The 23,877-nt window shown below is 47.1% G+C and overlaps 1 protein-coding gene across 1 annotated transcript in view; it reads right to left on the reverse strand.

Annotated features, from left to right (window-relative positions):
• The window catches only part of COL4A2 (collagen type IV alpha 2 chain), a 191,115-nt gene that overhangs the window by 50,533 nt on the left and 116,705 nt on the right, over positions 1-23,877 (reverse strand). Inside the window, exons 11-20 of the mRNA XM_046664030.1 lie at positions 22,224-22,259; positions 19,100-19,141; positions 16,942-17,040; positions 15,251-15,286; positions 14,612-14,662; positions 13,581-13,625; positions 6,936-6,989; positions 6,044-6,110; positions 2,672-2,782; positions 2,016-2,165 (exon numbers count right to left, since the gene is read on the reverse strand). Coding sequence (XP_046519986.1) covers positions 2,016-2,165; positions 2,672-2,782; positions 6,044-6,110; positions 6,936-6,989; positions 13,581-13,625; positions 14,612-14,662; positions 15,251-15,286; positions 16,942-17,040; positions 19,100-19,141; positions 22,224-22,259 — 691 coding nt within the window. The remainder of the gene's footprint in view (positions 1-2,015; positions 2,166-2,671; positions 2,783-6,043; positions 6,111-6,935; positions 6,990-13,580; positions 13,626-14,611; positions 14,663-15,250; positions 15,287-16,941; positions 17,041-19,099; positions 19,142-22,223; positions 22,260-23,877) is intronic.

Below are 23,877 nucleotides of genomic sequence, written 5' to 3' on the forward strand. Positions count from 1 at the left end.
CAATACTCGATTTAGTGAACTGAGCTGGACCAAGGAGGAAGCAAGATATTTAGCTCAGAAAGAAGACTGACTTCACAGCTTGATTTTGCTGGAACCACAGAAGACTAAAAATTCTGGTTTTCATCAGTAGCAGCACATAAAACAGGATGAAATGCAGTTAACAAGAAAAGAATCCAACAGTTTCACTATAAGGGAAAAGTTAAGAACTCTGTGGGAATCTAGGTCACTGATGTTAAATTATGACTATACACAAAAATGTTTTAAAAGGCCATTATGGTTGGCTACTTTTTGTACAAGAGATAACTTTAAAAAAAGTGATCTGGAAACAATGTGTCTCACAGGGTAAAATAAATATTTCAAGGAGAACTTAAGTTGTGTGCTTTTAAAATTTTAGGTTGATATAATTTATTGGATACCATTCCATCTGTTTTGTAAATTCCCCCTTCAGTCTACAACATGGACCAGAAATTAATTTGTTTACAGATGAATTATGTTAGTAAATCATAGATTTACTAAGCAAGATTTACAAAGCAAGATAACATGTGACTGTGTCTTTCTCAAAATGGAATTATGCTTTCATTTTTAACACATCATGTTCTGTTGCCAAAAAAGGAAAACTCAACAGATACCACTTACTTAGGAAATATAATACTCATAGAAACTTAGCCATTATCCCAGATGTCACAGTAATAAATGTTACTTCCAGGATAATTAAAAATATTACAGATAACACTGCTCAAAACTATTTGGCGAATCCTAGGGAAATATCTGTACCTAAAAATTTTCTAAAGAATGTGAGAATCTGGTTTTTCCAGTTGAAGGAAAATTGGAAAAGTAGAACCACATTAACTTAAAAATTCTCTGTAGAATACAAAAATGGAATCAGAGAAGTGACAGCTGAGTTTTTAATGGAAGAAGGATGTACAGTAGACATGCTTCTAACACCCCCAACAGTTTCCATTCCAGAGACGGCAAACAGAAGGAACTTCCAAAGCAATTCAAGCCTGGATTTGCCCGTTAGCCAAGTCCAAACACTGTCCACCAGCAAACACGATGCTCTTCCCCAAAGAGAGGAAGCTCTAAGAGATTATCGAGGGGGATGTCAGAGAATTTCAAGTCAAATATTTTTAAAAGAAGAGGCTGCTAGATGTGGTCCATGTCACATAAGAAATTGTGACCTCATATTTTCTTCCACTGCCTCATTTGTCTCATCTCTTGAGGGGATGAAATGTTCCCATTAGGAGATGTTACAACCTCTGAAACATAACTCTTTCAACTTGGAAGCTGAAAAGAATAACCATTTTTGATGGCAAGTTCAAAGATACAGAGTGCACATTTTCCTGCCTCCTTAGAACATTCTAACTAAAAGATGAGCCATGGTAACATGGGGACCTGGAATGACCACTTCGGGCTGGGACTCCGTGCTGCCCCTAGGGAGCACGGGGGGCCCAGATTCTCATGCTTGTCCAGCGTATAGACTTTCATGGCCATCCATCTCGGCCTTGGCCGACGGCTGCCACTTCTTTTCAGAAGTACAGAAGCCATCTCTTCTTGTCATCAACTATAGTCACCTGTTCCATTGTCGCTTTGGCTCTGCATGGCCTGAGAAGGCAGATTATTGAGCCTACTTAAAGTCAGTGGTGAAACAGAGAGAGGCTGCACGTCAAGGGTAAGCCCTCCGCTGTGGACGAAGGGTTACGGGCTATCGCAGACACCGATAGCTTTCGGTTTCCATCTGCTTCCACACCGCCCCCTCAGACGCTCGCCGAGGGCCAGTCAGCCCGCCCTCAGTGTGTAACAGCCACGGGACTGTTGACGCAGGTTGGCCAGGCTGTGCCCTTCTTCCATCACCAGCTTTTTCCATTTGCACCCAGAGCTGCTGCTCCACCCAAAGCACTGCCTCCTGCATTAGTTCATGGAATTATCGAGTAGAAAACCCAAGTGAAAATGCGGCTGTGGCCAGCCTCCTTTGTCTGGGCACTGGAATGCCCCCCCTGGAGGTTCCCTCCACTTACCATCGGGTCCAGGTGGTCCGGCGGGCCCTGGGGGTCCTTGGAGCCCTGGCTTTCCGTCAGCTCCCGGGGGGCCGGGGTAGAGCGCAGGGAGGCCTGGCTCTCCTATGAAGCCTTTGGGTCCCATTTCGCCTGGTAATCCTCTCTTCTCATCTGAAATGCAACAGCAACCCACGCAGTGTGAGACTTCTGACACTGACCGGCTGAGCTGGCACTGCCGCCCACAGGAGGCCACCAGCAGGACCAGAGGATCCACAGTACAGTCAGTGGCTTAAGAGCTGGAGGTCAGTGGTGTATTTCACCACCACTTTTTGACTTTACGAATGCCCCTCTCTTTGCCCCCAGATCATGCCCCAGAGTTGCTACGAGCACTTTGCAACATTTGACCACGGCCGTGCTCTTCCAGCCTGCTGACAGAATCGTGCTAGCTACTCATCAGGGCATAATCTAACCCAGTCAGGGAGGTATCGTGACAGGTACAACGGTCTGTGAAGACATCCACCACACGTAGCGAGACCCACGGGGGCTGCCACGCCTGGTCTATGAGAAAGAGCAGCACCCGACAGAGCCGTGCGGTCAGTCAGCAGGGCCCAGCGGGTGAGGGCAGATCTGACGGGGTGTACTTTGGTCTTAGTTTTGACATCAGGGAACCATGTTACCTTCATCTCCGATGGATGTGCCAGGGAGGCCTGGCGGGCCGGGGTCTCCTGGCTCACCCCGGGTTCCTGGCTCCCCATGGGCTCCTGGGAATCCTGGGTCACCTCTGGCACCTGGAACGGAGACAGACCCCACAGTAAGAACAGGACTGCTGTCGAGGACTCGTGACAGATGCTCCCGTTTTCACTAAACGTGTATTTACGGATTCACTGAACATTGCGTGAAGTGTGTGTGGGGGGAGTCCAAATGTTTAATATACGGGGTCCCTGTTTTCAAGGAGCTCATTCCTGATCAAATAGGGGTGATACAAGATTCCTGTAAATATCATAAAACAATAGAGAGGCACAGAAAGCCAAGAGGACACAGAGAGGTTTCAAAGGAGGAGAAGATTACTCGGGGGAAAAAATCTGGTATTGAGGGGCCACAGAGAATAAAAATATCGGAAGGAGACAATATTTTTGAGCTGTTGCACTAGGTTCAGCGTTAGACACTTTACATCCATCTGATTCCTGTAAAGCTCTTGTGGCCTGGATGCTATTACAGCCCCAACTTTACAGAGAGGTGAAGCACCCTGCCCACCGGCGCTCAGCTCTCACGGAGACCGCAACGGACAGCTGAGCCTCCTACGTGGTGAAGTCAGATGGGAGACGGGGCAGGGAGAGGCCAGAGGATGGCTGACGGAAGAGCAGTCAGAGGGAACGACAGACTGCAAGCAGAGCTGGGGGTGCTCCGCGGGATTTGGGCTGGAGTTGGGGTCCAGGCAAACGGGAGTCGTGGGAATTCGGGCTGGACAGGAGCTGAGTCTACAGCGGGGATAAAGAAGGGAAGGATCTGATCAGGAGTCCTCCCACACAGCAGGCACGGTGCCAGGGGCCAGAGGCGAGGAGGGGCCAATTCTCTTTGAACCCCTCCTCCCCTGAGGCCCAGCTCCAGCCTCGATAGGCCTTTCATAGCTGTTTGCTGGATGAATAACATATGTGAAAGCTCTCACAAACCTTCTCCCTAAACCAACAACCACAAAGTGGCTTTGCTACATTCTTTGCTACATTCTTCGGCTGTGTAAATAGCAACACTTTACTGGATAACACATTTTTCTGGAACATAATTGGGAAAGACGAGAGAAAAGCAAAGAATATTATGTTTTCTCGTACAGATAATAGCAACTGTCAGGAAAGCCACCACTCTGTATGTGATCCTTAATTTTTTAATCTCAAAAGAAAGTCCTTAAAATAAGGAGATTTGCTGGGCATCATAATTGCCTTGTACACATGAGGGACCCCAGGGAGGGTCTGGGCTCTGGAACCAGGCGGCTCAGGTGGGAGTCCTGTTCCTCCACTTATTACAGACGTGACCCTGGGCACATTACTTAACTTCCCTGTGCTTCAATTTCTCCATCAGTAAAATGGGGCTAAGATCAGTCCCCATCTCATGGGGTTGTTAGGAGGAGTAAATCAAGTGACAAGTGCGGTTAGAACAGCTTAGATCATTGCCTGGCACGCGGTAAGCACTATGTAAACGTCAGCCACCGAATAAAAAGAGACAAGATCAAATTGAAAACCGCAGACCTGCCCATTTGTTTGGAAGAAGAGCAAGGTTACTTTTATTTTTAGTTACCTCGCAATCCTTCTTTTTTCGATACAAAGCTCCCTCACTTTCGCGTTTGGACAAGCTCCTGCAATGCTACTTTCTAAGGGAGACATTTATTTTCCTTTCTCCCCTGAGGAGATCTGCTCATTAGCCAACCTCTCGCCCTGAGGAGCCCTGGACCGCGGCTCGGTGAAAACTCGGCTCACCAGCACCACAGGGACGCCAGCCATCAGGTGGCAACACGCGCAGCGGTGGACTTTCTGACTCTGAGTTTGGGAAAAAACGAATTTAAAACATCCACCTTCTGAGTGTGGTTTCTAGGAATTCAGGGTGGAAAAGGCCAACTAAATCAATTCTGGGCTCCCGGTCAGTGACGTTTCCGATGAATGAAAAAGAGAGATAGCCAACATTAATTTTAAATATTACGTTCCCAAAGCCTCAAAGACAGCATTTCCACTTCACCAAAATCACCAACACTAAGTCAACCTCATGTTCCGTCTCCTGGGGTTTCTGCTCGGCAGGCACGCTGGACCCCACGGAAAGGAGGCGAGTGCGGGCTCTACACGAGGCGGACTCCCAGGTGTGAGCATGGATCCAAAATACACTCATTAACGGTTCAAAGTCAACCTGGAGAGAGATCTCTAGGGGGCTCCCCGACACCTTGTCCTTGGCCCTGCTCTGTTCTATGTTCTCAATGATGTTGGATAAAGATATGCAGAAGTGGTTGGATGGTCGCCCCTGAGCAGGATAGTGAGCCTGGGCCCCGGGACATAGATGAGAGGCCTGAGGCAGATCATCCACCGGGCACAGGGAAACAACACTGCAGTATCTTTATTTAAAAACTCTCCCCCTTTAAAACCCCTGTGTGATGCATACGTGTTCGCACGAGCATCATTCAATCACTCAGGTAAATATTTACTGAGCGCCTGGTGCTGTCCTAGAAGCTGTGGATGCAGCAGTGAACCACACAGGCAAAAACCCCTGCCCTCGTGGAACCCCCTATAACACGGATACACTACCCATAAGTAAACATACAGATGATTATTCAGAGGGGTGCTGAAAACGTTTTTTTTTTTTAACCTATAAGGATGCACATTCCAAAAGGCTCAGAGAGCACTGCTCTAATCACAGAATTGGAATCCTGTTTCAGTCTGCTCTTGCCAGTTTGGACGGCTGAGCTAAAATGAGGAGAGGAGCATGAGCTGCAGCACCTGCCCAATCCTTCACCCCCACCCCGTGGTCAACTGTGACAGCGGGAGCATTGTCCCAGGTCGTAGCTTTGTGCAAACATCTGGGGGCTTAGTTCCCTGAAGTGTAAAGGATGTGACTGTTTACAGGTTATGGATTACGATCAATTCCGGGTTTTAGACTGGCGAGCAGAGGGGCGTCAGCATCTCGGTACATTTGGAGCAGATGTGAGGGAAGGCAGCTGGGACTGCTGCCACGGAGGCCCAGTGTGCAAGGCCTGGTTCCTTCAGTGAAAGTGCAGGTGTGCAGAATCTGCACAAGGTACGCAGACATGAAAGAACTTCCCAATGGAGGGGTCGCACCTGGAAAGTGGGGAGCACTCTCTCAGGAAGAGGAAACCAATGAGGGTGTCTCCGTGATACCACATTGGAGCCACGAGAGCAGGTGTATGTGAGACCAAGACTCTCCAAAGCTTATATCATAAACATCTTTTTTTTGTTTTGCTTAGAAAAACCTTTCCTGGAAGTTCATGACTCCGTGTCCCTAACAGAAGAGAACGCACATGTAATGTACACATGCAAGAGAAACCACGCACACACCTTTCCCCAGGGAAGGATGAGGGGAGTAGGCAGGCGGTCCCGGCAGGCCTCGGTCACCCACTTCTCCCTGGAGAAAGAAAAGAGGAAAATAGAAGCATGTGAGACCGGCCTTTTGGAGTTTTGGACAACATGCATAGTCCCAAAGAACAAAGCTGAATGTGGACTGTCTGCTCAGCAGAGCGGCTGTTCTGAGTGATCAACGCACAGGCTGTGCCTGAGGCAGCATCTCCACTACGCTATGGCGCAAAGTCCAGGTGTCTCAGGAGACTGTGCCTTCCGCAGGGCAGGCTATTCTGTGTTGACGTTGGTATCTGAACAGGGGTGATGCAACTGCACCCTGACATGATACCGTCTGAGCTGTAAGACCCACAATTCCATGTGCTGCCTTGACGTCTCTGAGCCTCACAGGCCCAAAAGGCCTAACCACGAGGTCCCTGTCCTCACCAGATATGCCCCCCGCCCAGCAGGAAGGGCTCCCCATTGGCTGGCCCCCCTGTCAGCTGGAGCAGCTGTGCCCCACCTGGTCCTCAGCCTACTGGGCTTCCCCTCCCTGCCAGCCCATGGAATCTTTCAACAAGTCAGTCATCTCCTCCCTTGGGAACGGGGGCACTCCATCCTCTTGTTACTACACAGTCAGCCTCCCACAGGCCTGCTGGTTCACTGTGCTCCCAGTGCAGGCCCCCATGCAGCCTCCAGGTAGCCCTGCATGGCGTGCAGCAACCTCCTCGCCATGGCTGGGATCACGTGACTGATAAATGAATGTCCATCTTGCATCTCCAGTGCTGGGTGCTGTGTGTTTGGTTATCTTGTATTATACAGGAGTGAACAGGAGGTGATCAGGACATTACTCAAAGGGAAGAAAGAAGGCCATCCAGGTGAAAACTGAGCTTACCTTGGGTCCCGGGCGTCCATCAGGGCCTTGATAACCATCCAGTCCTCTGCTTCCCTGCAGGAAAGATGTGCTGTGCTTACTTTTATCTCTGACATATAAAGAAGGGACCACAATACCACTATTATGTCTAACAAAAGTAACAATAATTAATTAAAATCACCTACTACCCAGTCTATGTTCAATTTTCCTTGATTTTGGTCTCAAAAATGTCTTTTTAAATTGTTTTGCTAGAATCAGGATCCAAACAAAGTCCAAATATGACATTTGGCTGATATATCTCTTAATTCTCTTTTAATTCATAACAGTTTCCTCTTCCTTTCTGCTTTTTTAGCAATTTTTTGTTGTTCTTTTGAAGAAACTGGGTCATCTGTGGTGCAAAGATCCTACGTGGTGGATTCGCTCCACTGCACCCTGTGGTGTGGTATGAATGCGCCTCTAGCCCCCATGTTTTCTCTGAATTAGTTAGATCTACTGCCTTCATTAGGCTCAGGTTCATCTTTTGAGCAAGAACCATTCACGGAGGGTACTGTGTCCTTCCTACTGCATCACTTCAGGAGGCACAAACGCTCGGTTGCCCACTTCAATGATTTTATGACTGAGCAGTGGGGTTGAGTGTTGACAACCTGATCCATCTATTAAAACCTTCTCCCAAGATGGTTTTGAAAAATCTCAGTTAACACCAAATAGAAGCATTTGAGCCTTTCAATTTAGAATTTTTTTCTCTTCAAAAAAAAAAAAATCTCAAATGATGTCAGTGACATGGTGGCGTGAGCTCAGCTGGGACTCTCTCCCCTCCAAATTACAACCAAAAAGAGCAACTGCTTTCCAACCAAAAAAAAATCCTAATAACACAAATCGTCAGAGACCCACAGCAGCCAAACAACGGAGGGCGGAGAGGCTGGAGCTGCTGTTGGAAGAGCCGCAACAGGGTAGGAGAGAACTTCACTCCCGCCCCTAGAGACTGGGATCGCTGCCGCGGGTGTGGGAAGGAGGGGGTGGGTGGCCCCGTGTCCGTGTTATCATTCAGGACTCCCACCGCTGTGCAGTGGAAACCCTCTAACGGGGGAAAGCTTTTGTGTGGGGGGATCCCATCAAGCCAGGGCCCTGGGAAATCAGAGAGCGAGAGGTGATTAGAATCCAGCTCTGCAGGCGAGAGAAAGTGCCCCTCCTCCCCCAGCCCGTGCTGCACGCCGCCAACGTGGCTGAAGGCGGAGGGCTCAGAACACGTGGCTCTCGGCCCCCATCTAGTGGCGACAGGCTGTAACTGCAACCGAATAATAGCATCATGTGCAAAAACCGCTCCTCTACCAGCCAGCAATTTATAAAAGCTCCAGTCCACAAGAAAACAATAAAAACACAGAATTAAGTCCTGAGGACTTGGAAATAGGTAAACTAAGTGAAAATGAGTTCAGAGCAGCTATCATCAAAAAACTCAATGAGGTAAAGGGAAATATAGAGAAACAAGTCAACGAGTTCTGGAGTTACTTCACAAAAGAGATTGAAACTATAAAGAAGAATCAATCAGAAATACTAGAGATGAAAGATACAATGGATCAGATAAAACAGAATACAGACTCCCTGAATGCCCGTGTAGACACCATAGAGGAGCAAATTAGCATAATTGAAGACAGACAGGCTGAATGGCTCCAGACAGAGGAAGAAAGAGAACTAAGAATTAAAAAAACTGAAGAAAATCTCCGAGAACTAGCTGACTCAATGAGAAAATGCAACTTAAGAATCATTGGAATTCCTGAGGGCGTGGAAAAGGAAAATGGAGCAGAAAGTGTGCTCTACGAAATAACTGAAGAGAACTTCCCAAATCTAGGGATTGAGAGAGAAATGTGTGTGGAGGAAGCTTTCAGATCTCCTAGATTTGTCAATGTAAAAAGACCTACTGCAAGGCATGTAGTAGGAAAAATGGCAAAAAAAAAACACAAAACTCTAATGCTAATTATTGCTTTCAAATTCCCTTGAATATTATCGAAAGAGAAAGTTTACCCTTATGAGACATGTCATATCTGGACAGATGTACAAAGCTTTTCAAAAATCTAGAAATATTCCCTCTTGCTAAAGAATAGGTACAGTAAGGCCCTCAAAATTCAGAAGGCCAGGTGCCAATGGTATAAAAAAAGTACATTAATTATTTTACAGGATATTTTGAAATCTAGGAGCATGCATACTGAAAGTCATGTGGTTTAGAATGAACTAAGATTGGCTTAATTTTGAGTTTTTTCATTGTGGGTCTATGATTTAAACTGACTTTCTTTCACACTAGGTGGAGCTGAAGATTCAAAAGTGAAGGCAAATTTCTCTGATATTAAAAATGACTTAAAAAATGATAGCCCCATGGCTGAGTGGTTAAGTTTACACGATCTGCTTTGGCGGCCCAGGGTTTCACTGGTTCGGATCCTGGGCACGCACGTGGCATCACTCATCAGGCCATGCTGAGGCGGTGTCCCATCTGCCACAACTAGAAGGACCCACAAATAAAATATACAACTATGTACTGGGGGGATTTGAGGAGAAAAAGCAGAAAAAAAAGAAAGATTGGCAACAGTTGTTAGCTCAGGTGCCAATCTTTAAAAATGACCTCCTCTTTCGAGGCCATCTCATGGGCTAGGCTAGGCTAGGCTAGGAGTCCTCGAAGAGCTTGCCAGTGACTGGGGGGTTGGTAAGCAGGCATTCAGGCTGAGCTGTGTCCAGCGCTGACATAACAACCCAGTTCAAACAAGGCACTGGATTCTGTCAAATCTCATCATTCTGGGCCACCCAGGCCTCGCTCAGAGTGCAATGACATCATCAACAAGCAATAACAAGCATCTCCAATTACCAAGTGCTTACCACTGTGTTGATTAAGCCAAAATAGCTCCAACAGTTTTGAAATATGTCTGAACAGTTTGGAATTAACTGGGTATTACGTAAAACCAATTGGAGAAAGGGGAAAAATTCAATAGCACTCAGGATGCCTCTGAGACTATTGGCAGCTAGAACCCCAATAGTCTGGAGCCTCGATAGCCATAATAATGATCTAGAAGTTTCCCTGTGAGTTCTTGGCAGCAGATGAATTGATGGGGTCTGGGGGTTGGGTATTACGTAGTATGTATAACTCAGCAGAGTAAAGGGAAAAGTCTGTACTCACAGCTCATCTCAGAGCACTGGCAGCTGGAACCGCAACAGTGCAGATCCCAAGAATCAAAACAATGATCTGAACTGTCCCCTTTGTGTTTCTGTGTGACAGACATCACAACAGGGGGCAGGTAACAAGGGGGTGTGGTCAAGGAGGAATTATCTGAGGGTGCTACCCAGGGTGGTGCTGGAAACCACAATCCTAGGAAGGACCAGCTGGGGGTTCCTGAGCTCCTGCTAAGAAGTGTGTCACAGCACCCTCAGCATTCAGAGAACTGAAGTCAGGAAAGTGACGCTCAGATAAATGTCTATTTTAGAATGAATAATTATCAAGTGCTTCGAAAGTATAGATTCCTCTCTTCCTGTCCCCTCAAATTTAATAACACAATCACTAATTCGACTGCAATTATTTGAAGTTCTGATTGTAGAATTTTAGAAGTAGTCAATTTTATCTTTTTCAAGGGTAGAAACAGCCCAAACTAAGCTCGGGAAAATCATTAGGCAGAAGTCTTTAGGGACTGGCTATAACAAAGAGATAAAGAGAATTTATAATCAGATGCTTATAGGGACATGTATACTTCTCAAGTGCTTAAAACAGTTTCCTGTGGTCAGTAGTGTGACCGAGACGCTCATCTCCCTGATCTTCATTTGTTTACTGCACCCTTTCCCACTTCAGTGGCTGAGCAGTGTCAATCAGGATGTATTGGGTATAAGAAATGTGCTCACAACAGGGGCACCTCCACAAAGAAACTGCCAGCCTGAAAATGAAATAGAATTTGGCATGCGAGAATGGAAGCCAGGGAGCTTTCAATAAAAGAACCCAGTCTGAAACCAGGTGTCTCCACGTGGAGCTTTCCAGAGATAACTACATGGCCATCACCAACCTTCCCGCATGGGCAGCTGGTGAGAATCAGTCACCTCCTGTTACACCCGGTGTCAATGCCACCTCCTCTGAGTCCTGAGCAGTTTTGACAGTGCAACAGTCCCACTGACACAGGGAGGGCTCCTGATGACATCACACGGTGGTTGCCATTAGTCCTCAGAGGAGACGAGGTCTCAATGAACACTATTTTAAGTGACTCTAGGCTGTGAAAAGCTTTTGCTTAGATACTAAAAATATGTTTCTCCTAGAAAAAGGAGGGGAAACAATCTCTCATTTTTCAGAGAGTTTACTATAACCAAATGGATAAAACACACTTCCCCATTCCCTTTTAGAAAAAGTTCAAATGAACAGAACGAATGGCAGTTCCATCAACCTCGGTAGGAATGAGGGAGGGGCCAACAACGCTCTTTCCCAGAATCTTCTCTTTTTTGGCTCATCCCGTTTGGATGCGTTTTTAAGCTGGTGCTCACAGTTGGTCCTTGGAGCTGCTGTTGGTTTCTGGTTCCATTTTCATCATAAAACCAGTCTGTGAGTACAACTGAAAAGTTAGTTGGGGAGTAATGGCAGCTTGGCCAGGTGGGTAACACATGTAGACATGTCTGCTACTGGCAAGGAGGACGACTCAGCTGTGTGTGCACATGAGGCACGCCTGCAGTGCATTAGCTGCCGACGAGCGGGGTGGCTCAGCCCTGTGTACATGTCCTGGGCATTTTCTACCTGTATAGTCGAGCAAACCATTCCCCGCAGCCACTGAGACGTCCCACTTAACCAGAAGTACCCGCGTCTTCCCCGCTTATCGCAAGTGCAGAAAGCAAGCTGGAAGACGTGAGCCTTCGATCCTAACATCTGGGCCTCAGCAGTTAGAGGCCCCAGGTGGTCAGTGACTGCTGGGCATCTTGTCCTTCACTAACTTCTGAGGTCTAGGGGCAGCTGTGTTGAACAGCACTTTAAAAACACTGTATCTCCCTAGTGTTGGGTGTAGAAAAACAGATCATAATTATGACTCACTGGCACATGGTGGGCAAAATATTAGCAGTAGCACTTTAATTACGTGGGGCAGGTGGAAACGGCTTACTTTTAAATGTTAATGCTCGCTTTAGTCCTCTGTCTCTTTACAGCACCCGCTTATTGTCATCCTTAAACTAGAATCCAGCCGCTTGGCCTTTGGTTGGGGTGTAGCATGGACGGCTGTCCACCAGGCGTGCGTGCTGTCTTTGCGGATACTCCTATCCCTTACTAACGTTAGGAGAAGATGGCTACAATTCGGGCAAACCTCGGTGTCGTCCCTGACCTGAGTTTAGGAGAAAAGGACAGGAACGGGAAGACTAAGACCGACTGAGGCTGCAGGAAGGAATGAAGATTGGTGCTCAATTGTGGGTGGTCAAAACCAGAGCACGAGGTTCACACGGCTTGTGCCTAGAGCCAGCAGAGGTCAGACATCGAACCTGGGAGGCCAGGTCCATCTGTAGGCCCAGGACAAACAGCAAAACTCCCTGCAGGGGGACTGATGAACCCTACTGCTCACTAGCTGTGTCCTTACGGTTTTCCAGATGTCACACTGCCATCCTGTGATGGAGCCAAGGACAGGATTCAGTGGAGCCATGACGGAGGCTGAATTAAGTTTTTAAAAAGTCTATTTCTGTGGACCTACAAGGACTGAATTAGGGAAATACTAGCCCATGGGCACCAAGATGTGAGTACCACAATGTTGACCGCATGATTGCTGGAAATAGCAAGCAGCTAGAAACCCTGCTAGGGGCTCAGTAAGCAGCTACAGTTACACCCATTTACTGCAAAGCTGCACAGCTTGTTAACAGAACCAGGTAGACGTGTACGTGCTGACATGCTGACGCAGAACCAACTCTAAGGTGCACTGCCTGAGAAAGACATGTGGCAGAGCGGCATGCATAATGTTTACTTTCTGCTGTTACATTGTATGCATATAAATGCTACCACTTATGAAACAACACCCACAGAGCTACTAACAGTGGGTGCCTCTGGGAAGAGTGCTAGGGGTCTGCGATGGGAAGGAGGTGAGCCATAAATTCTATCACTGAAATAGTAAAAACAACAAATAGTGAAAATAATAAATAAACCATTAATCAAAAAAAATCCATTTCCATACTCTCTCATATGACCTAGTGTTCAGACAATTCTAAGCCTGATCCAGATTCATAATACATTTCTCACATAACATTTTCTTCTAAAAAAAACTGCCAAAAATCTGGTCATAGAACACAGGATAAAAATAACTAATTGGGTCTCATTGAAGATAAACGAAGTGTCAAAATGTGCGAGATCAATATGTAGAAAATGTAGGTGGACCCTTGGTCACCACGTGGACAGTCTCTCCGAGAATGCCCCACAGTGACGCAGAGGGGGAGGTGAGCCTGGTACAGAAGCTGTGCTGCTGGGGCTGGACGATGGGAAGCCTGAGCGGCGAGAACCACTGTAAAGACGAGGAAAAAGGTAAACGGTCTGACTGAAGCACTGTGCGTGATCTGGGAGGAAGCACCATTTACACTACTGCAAATGTAGGGAAAGTTTTAAATGTTTTTTCTGGGGCTATTTTCATATTTGACCTTTGTAAGATGTCTTCAGCCTGGAACACACTGCATTTTACGCAACAAACTTACTTTTTGTCCTGGTGAGCCTTTTTCACCATCGAAGCCAGGGGCACCCTGGGAAGAACAGAAAAGAGAAACAGTAACAGCTCAGCAGATGCAGCAACGTTTCCCAGAGGGCACTGTTATGGCACCTGACATTGACTCAAATAAAGTACTTCACTACGAAAGTGTCAAACCATCCAAAGACTCCTTTTGTTTTCTAAAGGAGATGGGGCCTTTTAGCGACACTAAAACTATCGAGCGATAACGCATCCTGTCTACTGCTCAAAGAAACGTGGAGAAATCCGTAAAGATGGTAGTGTAAGAGTGGCAAAGAGATAAACTGGCCTGTGCTCTGATGTTGTCACGAGTCTCTGTGCTGATTTTCAGAGACTACAACATGTCTCTTGAGTGGTAGTGGTACCAGGTGGTCACCGCAAGGCCACTTTCTCCTCTTCATGGCCTGTGGCTCTGGCCACACTGCCCAGCTCACTTGCGCTAGGTTTGGCCAGTGACCGAGTCCTGGCCGACAGAGGGAGGGCAGAAGTGGCAGGTGTCATTGGAGGCTACCCTCTGAAGAAGGCGGTCTGTCCCAGGGTATGGGGGCCACAGGTGGCCGACTCTCCTCGGGAGCAGACACCCCCACTCCCACCCCATCCCACTTCGTTGGACTCTTAGGACAACAAGAAACCAACTCCTTGTGTTGGAGGCAGTCTACATTTTTGTTACCACAAGTTAATTTAGCCCAACTAATACAAGGGGAAATGTCTGTGTTCCGTTCCCACTCTCCTCCAAATGGATGGGCACCGACTAAAAACCACAGTTATTGGGTGATAATGAAGTGTCAATCAACATAGGCTCATTGACCGAGGCCCGAGGACTGCCCTGGTGCGGGGCATTGATAGTGAGGGAAGCTGTGCGTGTGTGTGGGAGGGCAGGGAAGGCACGGGAAACCTCTGTACTTTTGGCTCAACTTTGCTATGAACCTAAAACTGCTGTGAAAAGTAAAGTCTATTTAAAACAAAGCAAAGCGATCTGCAGTGACAAGATGCGTGGCTTACCCGCGCTCCAGAGAAGCCCATGATGCCTTCTTCTCCCTTCAAGGAAATGCCCTAGGAGAGAACACAGAGAGCCCCACACGTCAGCCTTTCCCTCCTCAGGGGTTCTAGCTCTTCCCGCCCCGACCGTGGCCGGCCTGCCTCTTGTTCTCCACGCGAGCTCCACATAACGACAGAGTCACGGGCAGTCTGCGAGTCTGCCTGGGTTATCACCTATCCGGGACGTCACCTATCATGGTCATGCAGTAAGTGACGATGGGGAGATCTGGGAACACGGGGCAGGCAGGACGAGGATTAAAGCGAGCGCAGTGTGACACCGCGGCTAGAGCCCCACAACAGAAGCCACCATCGAAGCTGCCCAGCCCTTCCATCCACACATCCTCTCTTTTAAAGTGCTTAGGTTCATTTTATGAACTTAAGAAAATGTTGATCAACCGATGTTTACTATGCAAAAAGGAAGGCATTCTAAAACTTCTGAAGAAAAGTGTAAAAATAAATGAGAACACTTTCTCGCTGTAGACAAACGGACTGGAAACCCAGAGGTGGGGCATCATTCCCACCCCTGCACGCTCCATCCTCGCAACAGGACCACCGAGAACCTGGGAGCCATGGGGAGAAGAGCATCTTTATGGCTCGACTTACTTGTCTTCCTGGTTCCCCCTCACTTCCTTTTTCACCCTGTGAAGAAAACGAAAAATAAGGCATGTCATTAATTCGAGAATAGTAATATTCAAAATCGACCAGGGTTTACGGTAAGAGGTGAAAATATTTAATAAAACTGTAAACAGTGATTAGAAATTAATTGTAACAAACGACTCCTAAATTTTGCGGTTTCAAAATTCAAGGGAAAATATGTGCTATTTCTTCTGGATTTTCATAATATAAGTTAAATCATGCATTATTTTTGCCACAATTGCAAGGCTGTCTCTCTTCTCTCTGTGAGGTTTCCTTTACCCCACAGCTGCAGGTATTTATCAACATCCTGGTGGTGGGAGATACGCCCAGGGGAAAGTCTGTAATGGTAACGTTCATTTAATAAAATAGTATTAGGAGATTGCTCTGAGGAAAAGGCACTTTTGGAACATATTAAAACCCCAAGGCTTTAGAAAGCAATGTCAATTTTATATGATCTATTAGTTTCACTTCTCTTGGTCTAAAATGGGGAAAGAAATGTTACAGGCCTGGTCCTTTTCCCCATCGCTGCTAGGACAGCACGGGGACCCCTGCACCCAGGACTGCCCCCTGCAGGCTGGCGAGGCCCCAGCTCCGAACCCACCCCCTCTTGGTAGCACATAATGAAGGAAATCTGTTTCAGAAGCTTGAGCATCTCAGCGTGGATGGGACCTGCTCTGGCCTCGATCCATCCTCTGCTCCTGCCCTGAAACTGGACAGAGGCCCCACCTGGCTGATGGTCAGATCACCACCAGGGGCCAGAGTCCCTCCTGGTCCCCACCCTGACGACTCAGTGGAGCCCCCCTCCTGCCTGTCCAGGGACGTCCTGCTCTGAACTCAGCCAACACACAACCACCTGCTTCTGACATACTTATCCCTGGCACTGCTGCCTCACACCGGCCACCTCCCAGGCCGCTGATTCCCCGCCTCAGTGCACCAGCCTGCCCGCTCCCACCCACAACCGGGCACCCAAACCTCATCTGGACAGAGACTTGAGAGATGGGAATTCCATTCTCTGTTTGGGTTGTTTTGGTTCCTTGGATTGTCGGTGCCCGACCTTCGACCTCCCCTGTGCCCCTGTAACCCCCTCGGCAGCCACACCAGGTCAGTATGACTGTCTTTACCCGACACAAGGAACACGGAGGGGTAGGGAGGTTAGGTGGTCTGCGTGAGCGAGTCACTGGAAGAGCAGGATTGGACTTTTATTTCAGGCTCCAAGAGTATGTTTTTAATCAAATGAACATTAATAGAAATTATAAGGAAAGGGTCAGAAAACTGACTTTAATCCCAAAAAACTGAGAATAGTGCTCTGTGTCAGCAAAGACTAAACTTTGCAGGATACAACATTTTGCTCAGCTAGTTCCGTGACCTGGCTTTGATTCACGCTCTGACCTCACCCATGTCTACACTAGGGACTTGTGTACTTAAGGATAGATTTGACATATTTTAATGGATTTTTGTGTTGTTTCAAATTCATCACAAGTATTTAAGATGATGGACCGGTGCACATATATGACTGTGAACAGTGCTTTCACGCACAATTTGCCAATTTGGTGGACAGGCCTTTTCTACTTTGAATAAGATCGAAGACAGTTACCTTTTTTCTTCTCCTTTTTTTAGTTCAACTGGGAATACAGTCAATGTTGGTGAAAGCCCTTTACCTTATACTGATCTGGGTGGAACACTTCCTTCGTGGGCCCGATGATGGCATGGTGGGTATCTGATGGAAGCCCATTGGGTCCTGGCTGGCCCATGTCGCCCTGTGAATGGTTTAGCAAAGCAGTGGTCTTTAAACTGAGAAGACACCAGCAAGCTTGAATAAAAGCACGATCCCACCACAAACTGCTCTTTTTATCTTTGCATATTACTTATCACACACACACCAATTTTGTAGTGTTAGAATCATAACATGAAACAAAAAACATACGACAAAATAAAATGATCATGATATCAAATTATTTGTATCTTACTTGCACTAATAATCCTTTAGAATGTATGCATAAAAGCTGTTTAGGTTGTTGACAACTTGGGGCTGCATTTACTTCTGTGGAATTATCTCCTCACGATGAATTTCTATACCAGGAAGTTACCAGGTCTGAGGCTAAATGTCTTTATGGTTCTTGATAGGAATTACTCTATTGCTTTCCAAGATTGGGACCAAGATATAAGAAATGCCTAGGAAATGAAAGGCTACTCCAGTTTCATACTACTTCACCAGGTAAGGATGTTTTTATATAATATGAAGCAGCCTCTTTAATAAGTATGATATCTCAAGATTGCTTTCATTTGCATTTTATCATTAGCGAGAAACACTTTTCTATGTGGTGCACAGAAGGTGAAATCTATCGATCTGCAACATTACTGGACAGCGATCCTTGCACAACATGCTGGCTTCACCTCCTGGGAACTCATCAACACAAAAAGAAAGTTACTGTCTTTCCTTTTGCTATTTCCACATACAAACTATAGAATGCAAGCTTGAGCCCAGACATCACATAATGTGAACACGGGCAAACTGAGATGAAGGATCAGCTGCAGAAAGTGGCCCCCTCAGTGTGTTCTGAGCGTCCACTAAGATGACACCTACAAGACACCTAACTGCTCCTCTGCCCTTTACCTATGGGGACCTTGATGTTTTTATCAATACTTGAATAAGCTCTTTGTAGATTACAGACATTAATTTCATTTCTACTCTATCTAATGTGACTACTCTCCATTCTGCCCAAAGATTTCTTCCCAAAGTTTTCTTCTTTTCATGTTATTTTACTATTTTGCTATATTTCATTGTACAGAAGTTTATATTTTTATGTGTTTGGATCTTCCGATGCTTTTCTTTTGTAGTTTTTTTCTATGATATTAATACAAAGAACAAAGTCGTTTCTCTTCAGACCTGAGCAGCGCTGGATTCTGTTTAGTGTGCTGTTCAATCAAAAAGCAACGTGGAAGGGGCTGGCCCCGTGGCCGAGTGGTTAAGTCCGCGCGCTCCGCTGCAGGCGGCCCAGTGTTTCGTTGGTTCGAATCCTGGGCGCGGACATGGCACTGCTCATCAAACCACGCTGAGGCAGCGTCCCACATGGCACAACTAGAAGGACCCACAACGAAGAATGTACAACTATGTCTTGGGGGCTTTGGGGAGAAAAAGGAAAAAAAATAAAATCTTTAAAAAAATTAAAAAAAAAAAAAAAAAAAAAAGCAACGTGGAAAACCAAAACGAAAATGTGCAAACAGCGAGGCCGGAGGAATGAAGCCATTTCATGGTGGGTACGGAATTTTGTGGTGAACGTGGTGGGGTTATGTGCTGGGGAGGCTCTGCTCGTTGGGTGCGGGCGCCACATTGAGCCTCTCACTCACATGGTCTCAGGTGACCCTCTCACAGGCCATGTGGTCTTTGAATCTTGGCACTGTGGGGAATTCTAAGAGTCCCTGTGGTCCTCTTTCCTGCCCTGAGCAGCCAGAGCTGGCCATGTCACCTGAGCTGGCTTGGGGCTAGTCTGTGGCTCTCGTCCCCTTGATCACCTCTGGATTCCCCATGCCAGAAGACACCTCGGGGAAATGCCCTGACTTTCTGGGTGCTGAGGACGGCTGAGGTCGTGTCTCCGCCACAGGTCTAGGGCCAACCTGGACTTTCTCTGTCTTATTGATCTATAACTGTCACTGGAGCGTGTTTCATAACTTGGCACTTTAAATGACTATCTCCTGTACAAATGGTCTGTCTGCAGAGCGCCTCAAGGTAACAGCCTACGACGTGGTCACGAAGTGATTTATTTCTTAGTCACTAAACCCGGCCTGTCTCCCCTCCAGCTGTTAAATTCCCCTTACCTTCTCACCCTTTTTTCCATAAAAACCAAGTCCTCTGTTGCCCTGAAAGATAAATGCTTTCTGTAAGTTTTTAAAAGTCAATAATCACAGTGAAACAAAATTTTTTATTTAGAAAAAGAAACCTAAGAAGCCTATTTATTTGCAACTTTACTGGACTACCCTCCTGGCATAACATTCTGGCTTCGCCTCCCAGAAACTGACACAAAGACAAAAATGAATGACTTTCCTTTTGCTATTTCCATATACAAACAATGTAACACAGGTTTGAGCCCAGACATCATGTTACACAAACAGGAGCAAACTGAGACGATGTATCAGTTGCAGAAGGTGATGCTTCACACTGTATTCTGAGCATTCACTGAGACTGAACCTAAATGACGAAAATTCTGGGGTTCAGAAAAACCATATGTGACTCTTTTAACACAGATGTGCTTTTAAAAAATTTGCATTTTACATTCTAAGCAAACCCTCAAAAATAATGGAGTAAGGGCCAGCACCGTGGCCTAGTGGTTAAGTTTGGCGTGCTGTGCTGTGGCAGCCTGGGTTTGGTTCCTGGGCAGACCTCTATCCCTTGGCAGCAGCCGTGCTGTGGCAGCAACACAAATACAAAAATAGAGGAAGATGGGCATGGATATTAGCTCAGGGCAAATCTTCCTCAAGCAAAAAGAGGAGGATCGGCAACAGATGTTAGCTTAGGCCAAATCTTCCTCAGCAAAAAAAAAAAAGTGGACTAATAGCACTTATTCTGTCCCCTTTGGGAATATTTAACAGTTTGCTTTTTGAAATATATTCTATTGTTCAAACATCCTGATGATCAGAAATTGACAGTATTATCGATTCTGTACTTGCAGCACGTACTACACAGCCCAGGGCCTGAGCTAGATGCCCACTCTCCCTTTAAGCCTCTGCTCCCCACGATGAGTGTGGATGTCACAGGTGGTGACACTGTCATACCCTTTGACCAAGGCCTCACAGCTCATGAGTGGCAGAGCTCAGACTCAGTCCTGGTCTTTCTCACCCTCAATTGCCTGAACCTCATCTCTGCAGGTTAGCATCTCAGAGCCTTCTGCAGGTTCTGCACCTTCATTTGGAGAGCAGCCATTTTTTTCCCTGGATTCCATTCATTCTCTCTTCTGCCTCAGTCTTTTCTCATTTGGGGAAGATAATCCTAATTTCACATAAACATTTCTTACCCTTCTCGTGATTTTAGGGGATGGTGAGTCTCCGGGTTTTATCCAACTTTTTCATCTTCCTTTTTGCTTAAGAGACAAAGCTGGGCTCAGCGACTAAGCGAGTATCTAATGGTTTCATGAGTGGGGCTGCCACGTAGGGGAGAAGTGACTCCACCCTAATGTCTAAAATAAGCGCATGAGAAAAGCTATACTGCAAATTCACGCATGTTATAGAAATAGTACTCTTTTCTTTGACCTCCAGGCAACTCGGCTTCTTTCCCAGGGTCTCTACATTCCCATCATGACACAGGATCATGTGGGGCCCTATCTGATCTCTCTCTGTAGTATACTGTCTACTCCCCTCAATGCCCAGATATTTTCTGAAAATAAAAACAAAGCCTTTAATTAAGTTTTGCTTTTTTTGCTTCTTTCCCACCTGGCTGGGAGCTGAAATCAAAGCACAGAAACGCAGCCAGACTAGATGACAATGCGATTTGCCTGGGCCCCTGTGGTCCCTCTGCCTCACGGCTGGTTGCCCAAGTCACCAGGAAGTGACCGGTCAGGGGTGAGGGCCGTTTGTGTTGCAGCCAAGTAGGGATCTGAGGCGACCTCGGGGCTCGGCTGCTCCGTCTTACATCCGCTTCTCTTGGCTCAGGGCCGTTCCCACCCCGCTCAGGGCTGCTAGACAGTGGGGAGCCCAGTGGTGGGGGCAGCAGCCTAACGAGCTCCAGGCCTGGCCGGAAGCCGTGTCAGAGGTGACGGGAGCTGGGGGCCTGGGGTGGCGGCAGTTGAATTCCCCAGGAGGTCACAGAGATGGGATTTCCGTGGAGCAGGCATGGGAATGTGCAGGCTGGGAGATGTCCTCAGCCACGTTCAGGCCACGGAATGGTCCTTAAACGTTGGCAGCGATATCCCACTCCTTCTGACTCATGTCGAGTTTTAATCAAACACTTCCTTCCAACCTCCTACTGTCTGTCTTGGACAAACAGGTCACACTGAGCCCTAGATGCATCTCCAAGTTCTAACAAGCCACCTACTTTTTTGTGCTCCAACCAACTTAATAATCTTCCTCTGATGGAAACGGTACAGCTTTGGGCTCTAGCCCGACTTGAATATCATTGGCTACATGCCTAGAGGCCGACATGAGACCCGTGTGGATCCTAATTCTATCCAGGGAAGAAGGCCGTCAGCTCCCCTACACAAACACAGCTACATTGTGTCCATTCTCGTAAGTTAACACAGGGATAAACACGGCTACATCGTGTCCATTCTCGTAAGTTAACACAGGGATAAACACGGCTACATCGTGTCCATCCTCGTGAGTTAACACAGGGACAAACACGGCTACATTGTGTCCATCCTCGTGAGTTAACACAGGGACAAACACGGCTACATTGTGTCCATCCTCGTAAGTTAACACAGGGACAAACACGGCTACATTGTGTCCATCCTCGTAAGTTAACACAGGGACAAACACGGCTACATTGTGTCCATCCTCGTGAGTTAACACAGGGACAAACACGGCTAGATTGTGTCCATCCTCGTGAGTTAACACAGGGACAAACACGGCTACATTGTGTCCATCCTCGTGAGTTCACACAGGGACAAACACGGCTACATTGTGTCCATCCTCGTGAGTTCACACAGGGACAAACACGAGCTGTCCCTATGTCTAGGTCTCTGATCAAAAGTTCACCAGTTTGATTTTCATACAACAGAATGTTACTCAATTTGCAAACAACAAATGGCTCAACATAACCACTTATTTAACGCACCAGCTACTCCAGGTGACCACTGGGTTTATCCTTGGAGTTTATAACGTTGTCTTAAAAACCTACAAGATGGTCCTCATCGTGAAATAAACAATACACAGTTGTCAACCAAGTGGTTCTATGGTCAAGAAAGATCTCCACGAATACCTGAGTCCCCTCCCTCCCCAGCAACCAACTTACTTGCTGTCCTTTTGGTCCAGGGGGTCCAGGCGGTCCCTGCACAAATACAAAGAAATCTGTAAACTGTTTTCTTTATCTCAGGACCCAGATAACATCTGCTAGAAAGCTCTGGGAGAGCCACCCACTGTAAATTTAGAACCCTGTGCGGCATGTACAGGGGGTCCCCATGCGTTTGTCTTGGCGGGCAGGAAAGGCTGGAGGGCAGACGACTGCGGTCAGGCCCAGATCTCGGGATTTGCTGTTGTCCACGCACAGCTATGTCTGGTTTGCTTCTCTGAGTTTAGACTTAGGACGTCACCTGTGTCCCAGTCGCGTTTCCTGTAGGCCCTCTGCAAAGTCCCAGGCCTGTCACTGCACAGACCGTTTCTCCTGACTTCCTCTGGGGTCCCCATGGCGCACTGCCTAGCACTTTTTGCTGGTGGGTCAGCAAATGTTCACAGGCAGAATTAATCTACAGGCCAGTACCGCAGGGTTGAAAGTCCACCCGCAAATAGCACCACGTGTCTTTCTGCAAAGCATTCAGTATCAACGCCACACTCAGGAAGAAGTTTTAAAAATGCATGTGAAGTATAACTGTGCTTAAGTACAAAGAAGTGGACAGGCGGGGGACTGCGGGCGATTTTAATGGCCCACAGGAGGAACCTGAAGCTGTCAGATCAGCTAAAGACACAGCAGGTACAATCTATTGTCTCAGATTTCCCTGAACTGCGTGTTTAAAGAATAAAACCTCCAAACCATGTGGTAGGTATGCTGTAAGCCAACAACTGTGCTCAGTAGGAGAGCAGAGAATCTCTAGTCATATAAGTCCTGTTTCATTCTATTTGGCCAAATCTTTCACAGCCAGAGGGCTACTGGCAAAAATGACTTTCACAGCACCATGGAAACTTGCTTTACAGAAACAAAATCAATGATTATTATTAGCCACAGCCTGAAGGAAACTGAGGAGCACCCTCTCTCAATGGTTATATGACTGAATCTTCCTGAACACACGTGTCTCCATCGTTTCTCATTATCTGTCAGGAAACTGAGACCACAGCCTCCCTGGACGGCCTCCCCCAGTCTTCAGCAATGGTTTGCTGTGAGGTCTCGCTCACCTGTAGCTAAAATCTCTCTTTGTAATTTAAGGTCTATTTGTCTTACTACTAAAAAATGTGGGAGTGAGAGAGTCAGAAACCTTGCAGGAGCCAGTTCATCTCCTGGGTCCCTTGTGTGGTGGTGGGAGTGGCCTGAGGGCTGCGCGCGCACTGGGAACTCCCCTTTCTCCTCCTCTCCCCTCCCTGCAGCCAGCCCTCCTTCATCCGAGTATTTGTCCTGTCACACCTTACTCTACCATTTGATTTTCAGGGGGGGGGGGGAAACACCTTTAGACTGCCACTCAGGTAGGGTACTAAGGCCGTTTTGTTAATTGATGTCCAATATCTCACTTGCTATAATGACCATGCCCAGGTGTGATGCACCTGCTGTGACGGCCATGCTCAGGTGTGATGCACCTGCTGTGACGGCCATGCCAGGTGTGATGCGCCTGCTATGACGGCCATGCCCATGTCTGGTGCACCTGCTATGACGGCCATGCCCAGGTGTGGTACGCCTGCTATGACGGCCATGCCCAGGTGTGGTACGCCTGCTGTGACGGCCATGTCCAGGTGTGATGCAC

Source organism: Equus quagga, chromosome 6 (genome assembly GCF_021613505.1).
Source record: "Equus quagga isolate Etosha38 chromosome 6, UCLA_HA_Equagga_1.0, whole genome shotgun sequence".
In the NCBI taxonomy this organism is placed as follows: domain Eukaryota; kingdom Metazoa; phylum Chordata; class Mammalia; order Perissodactyla; family Equidae; genus Equus; species Equus quagga.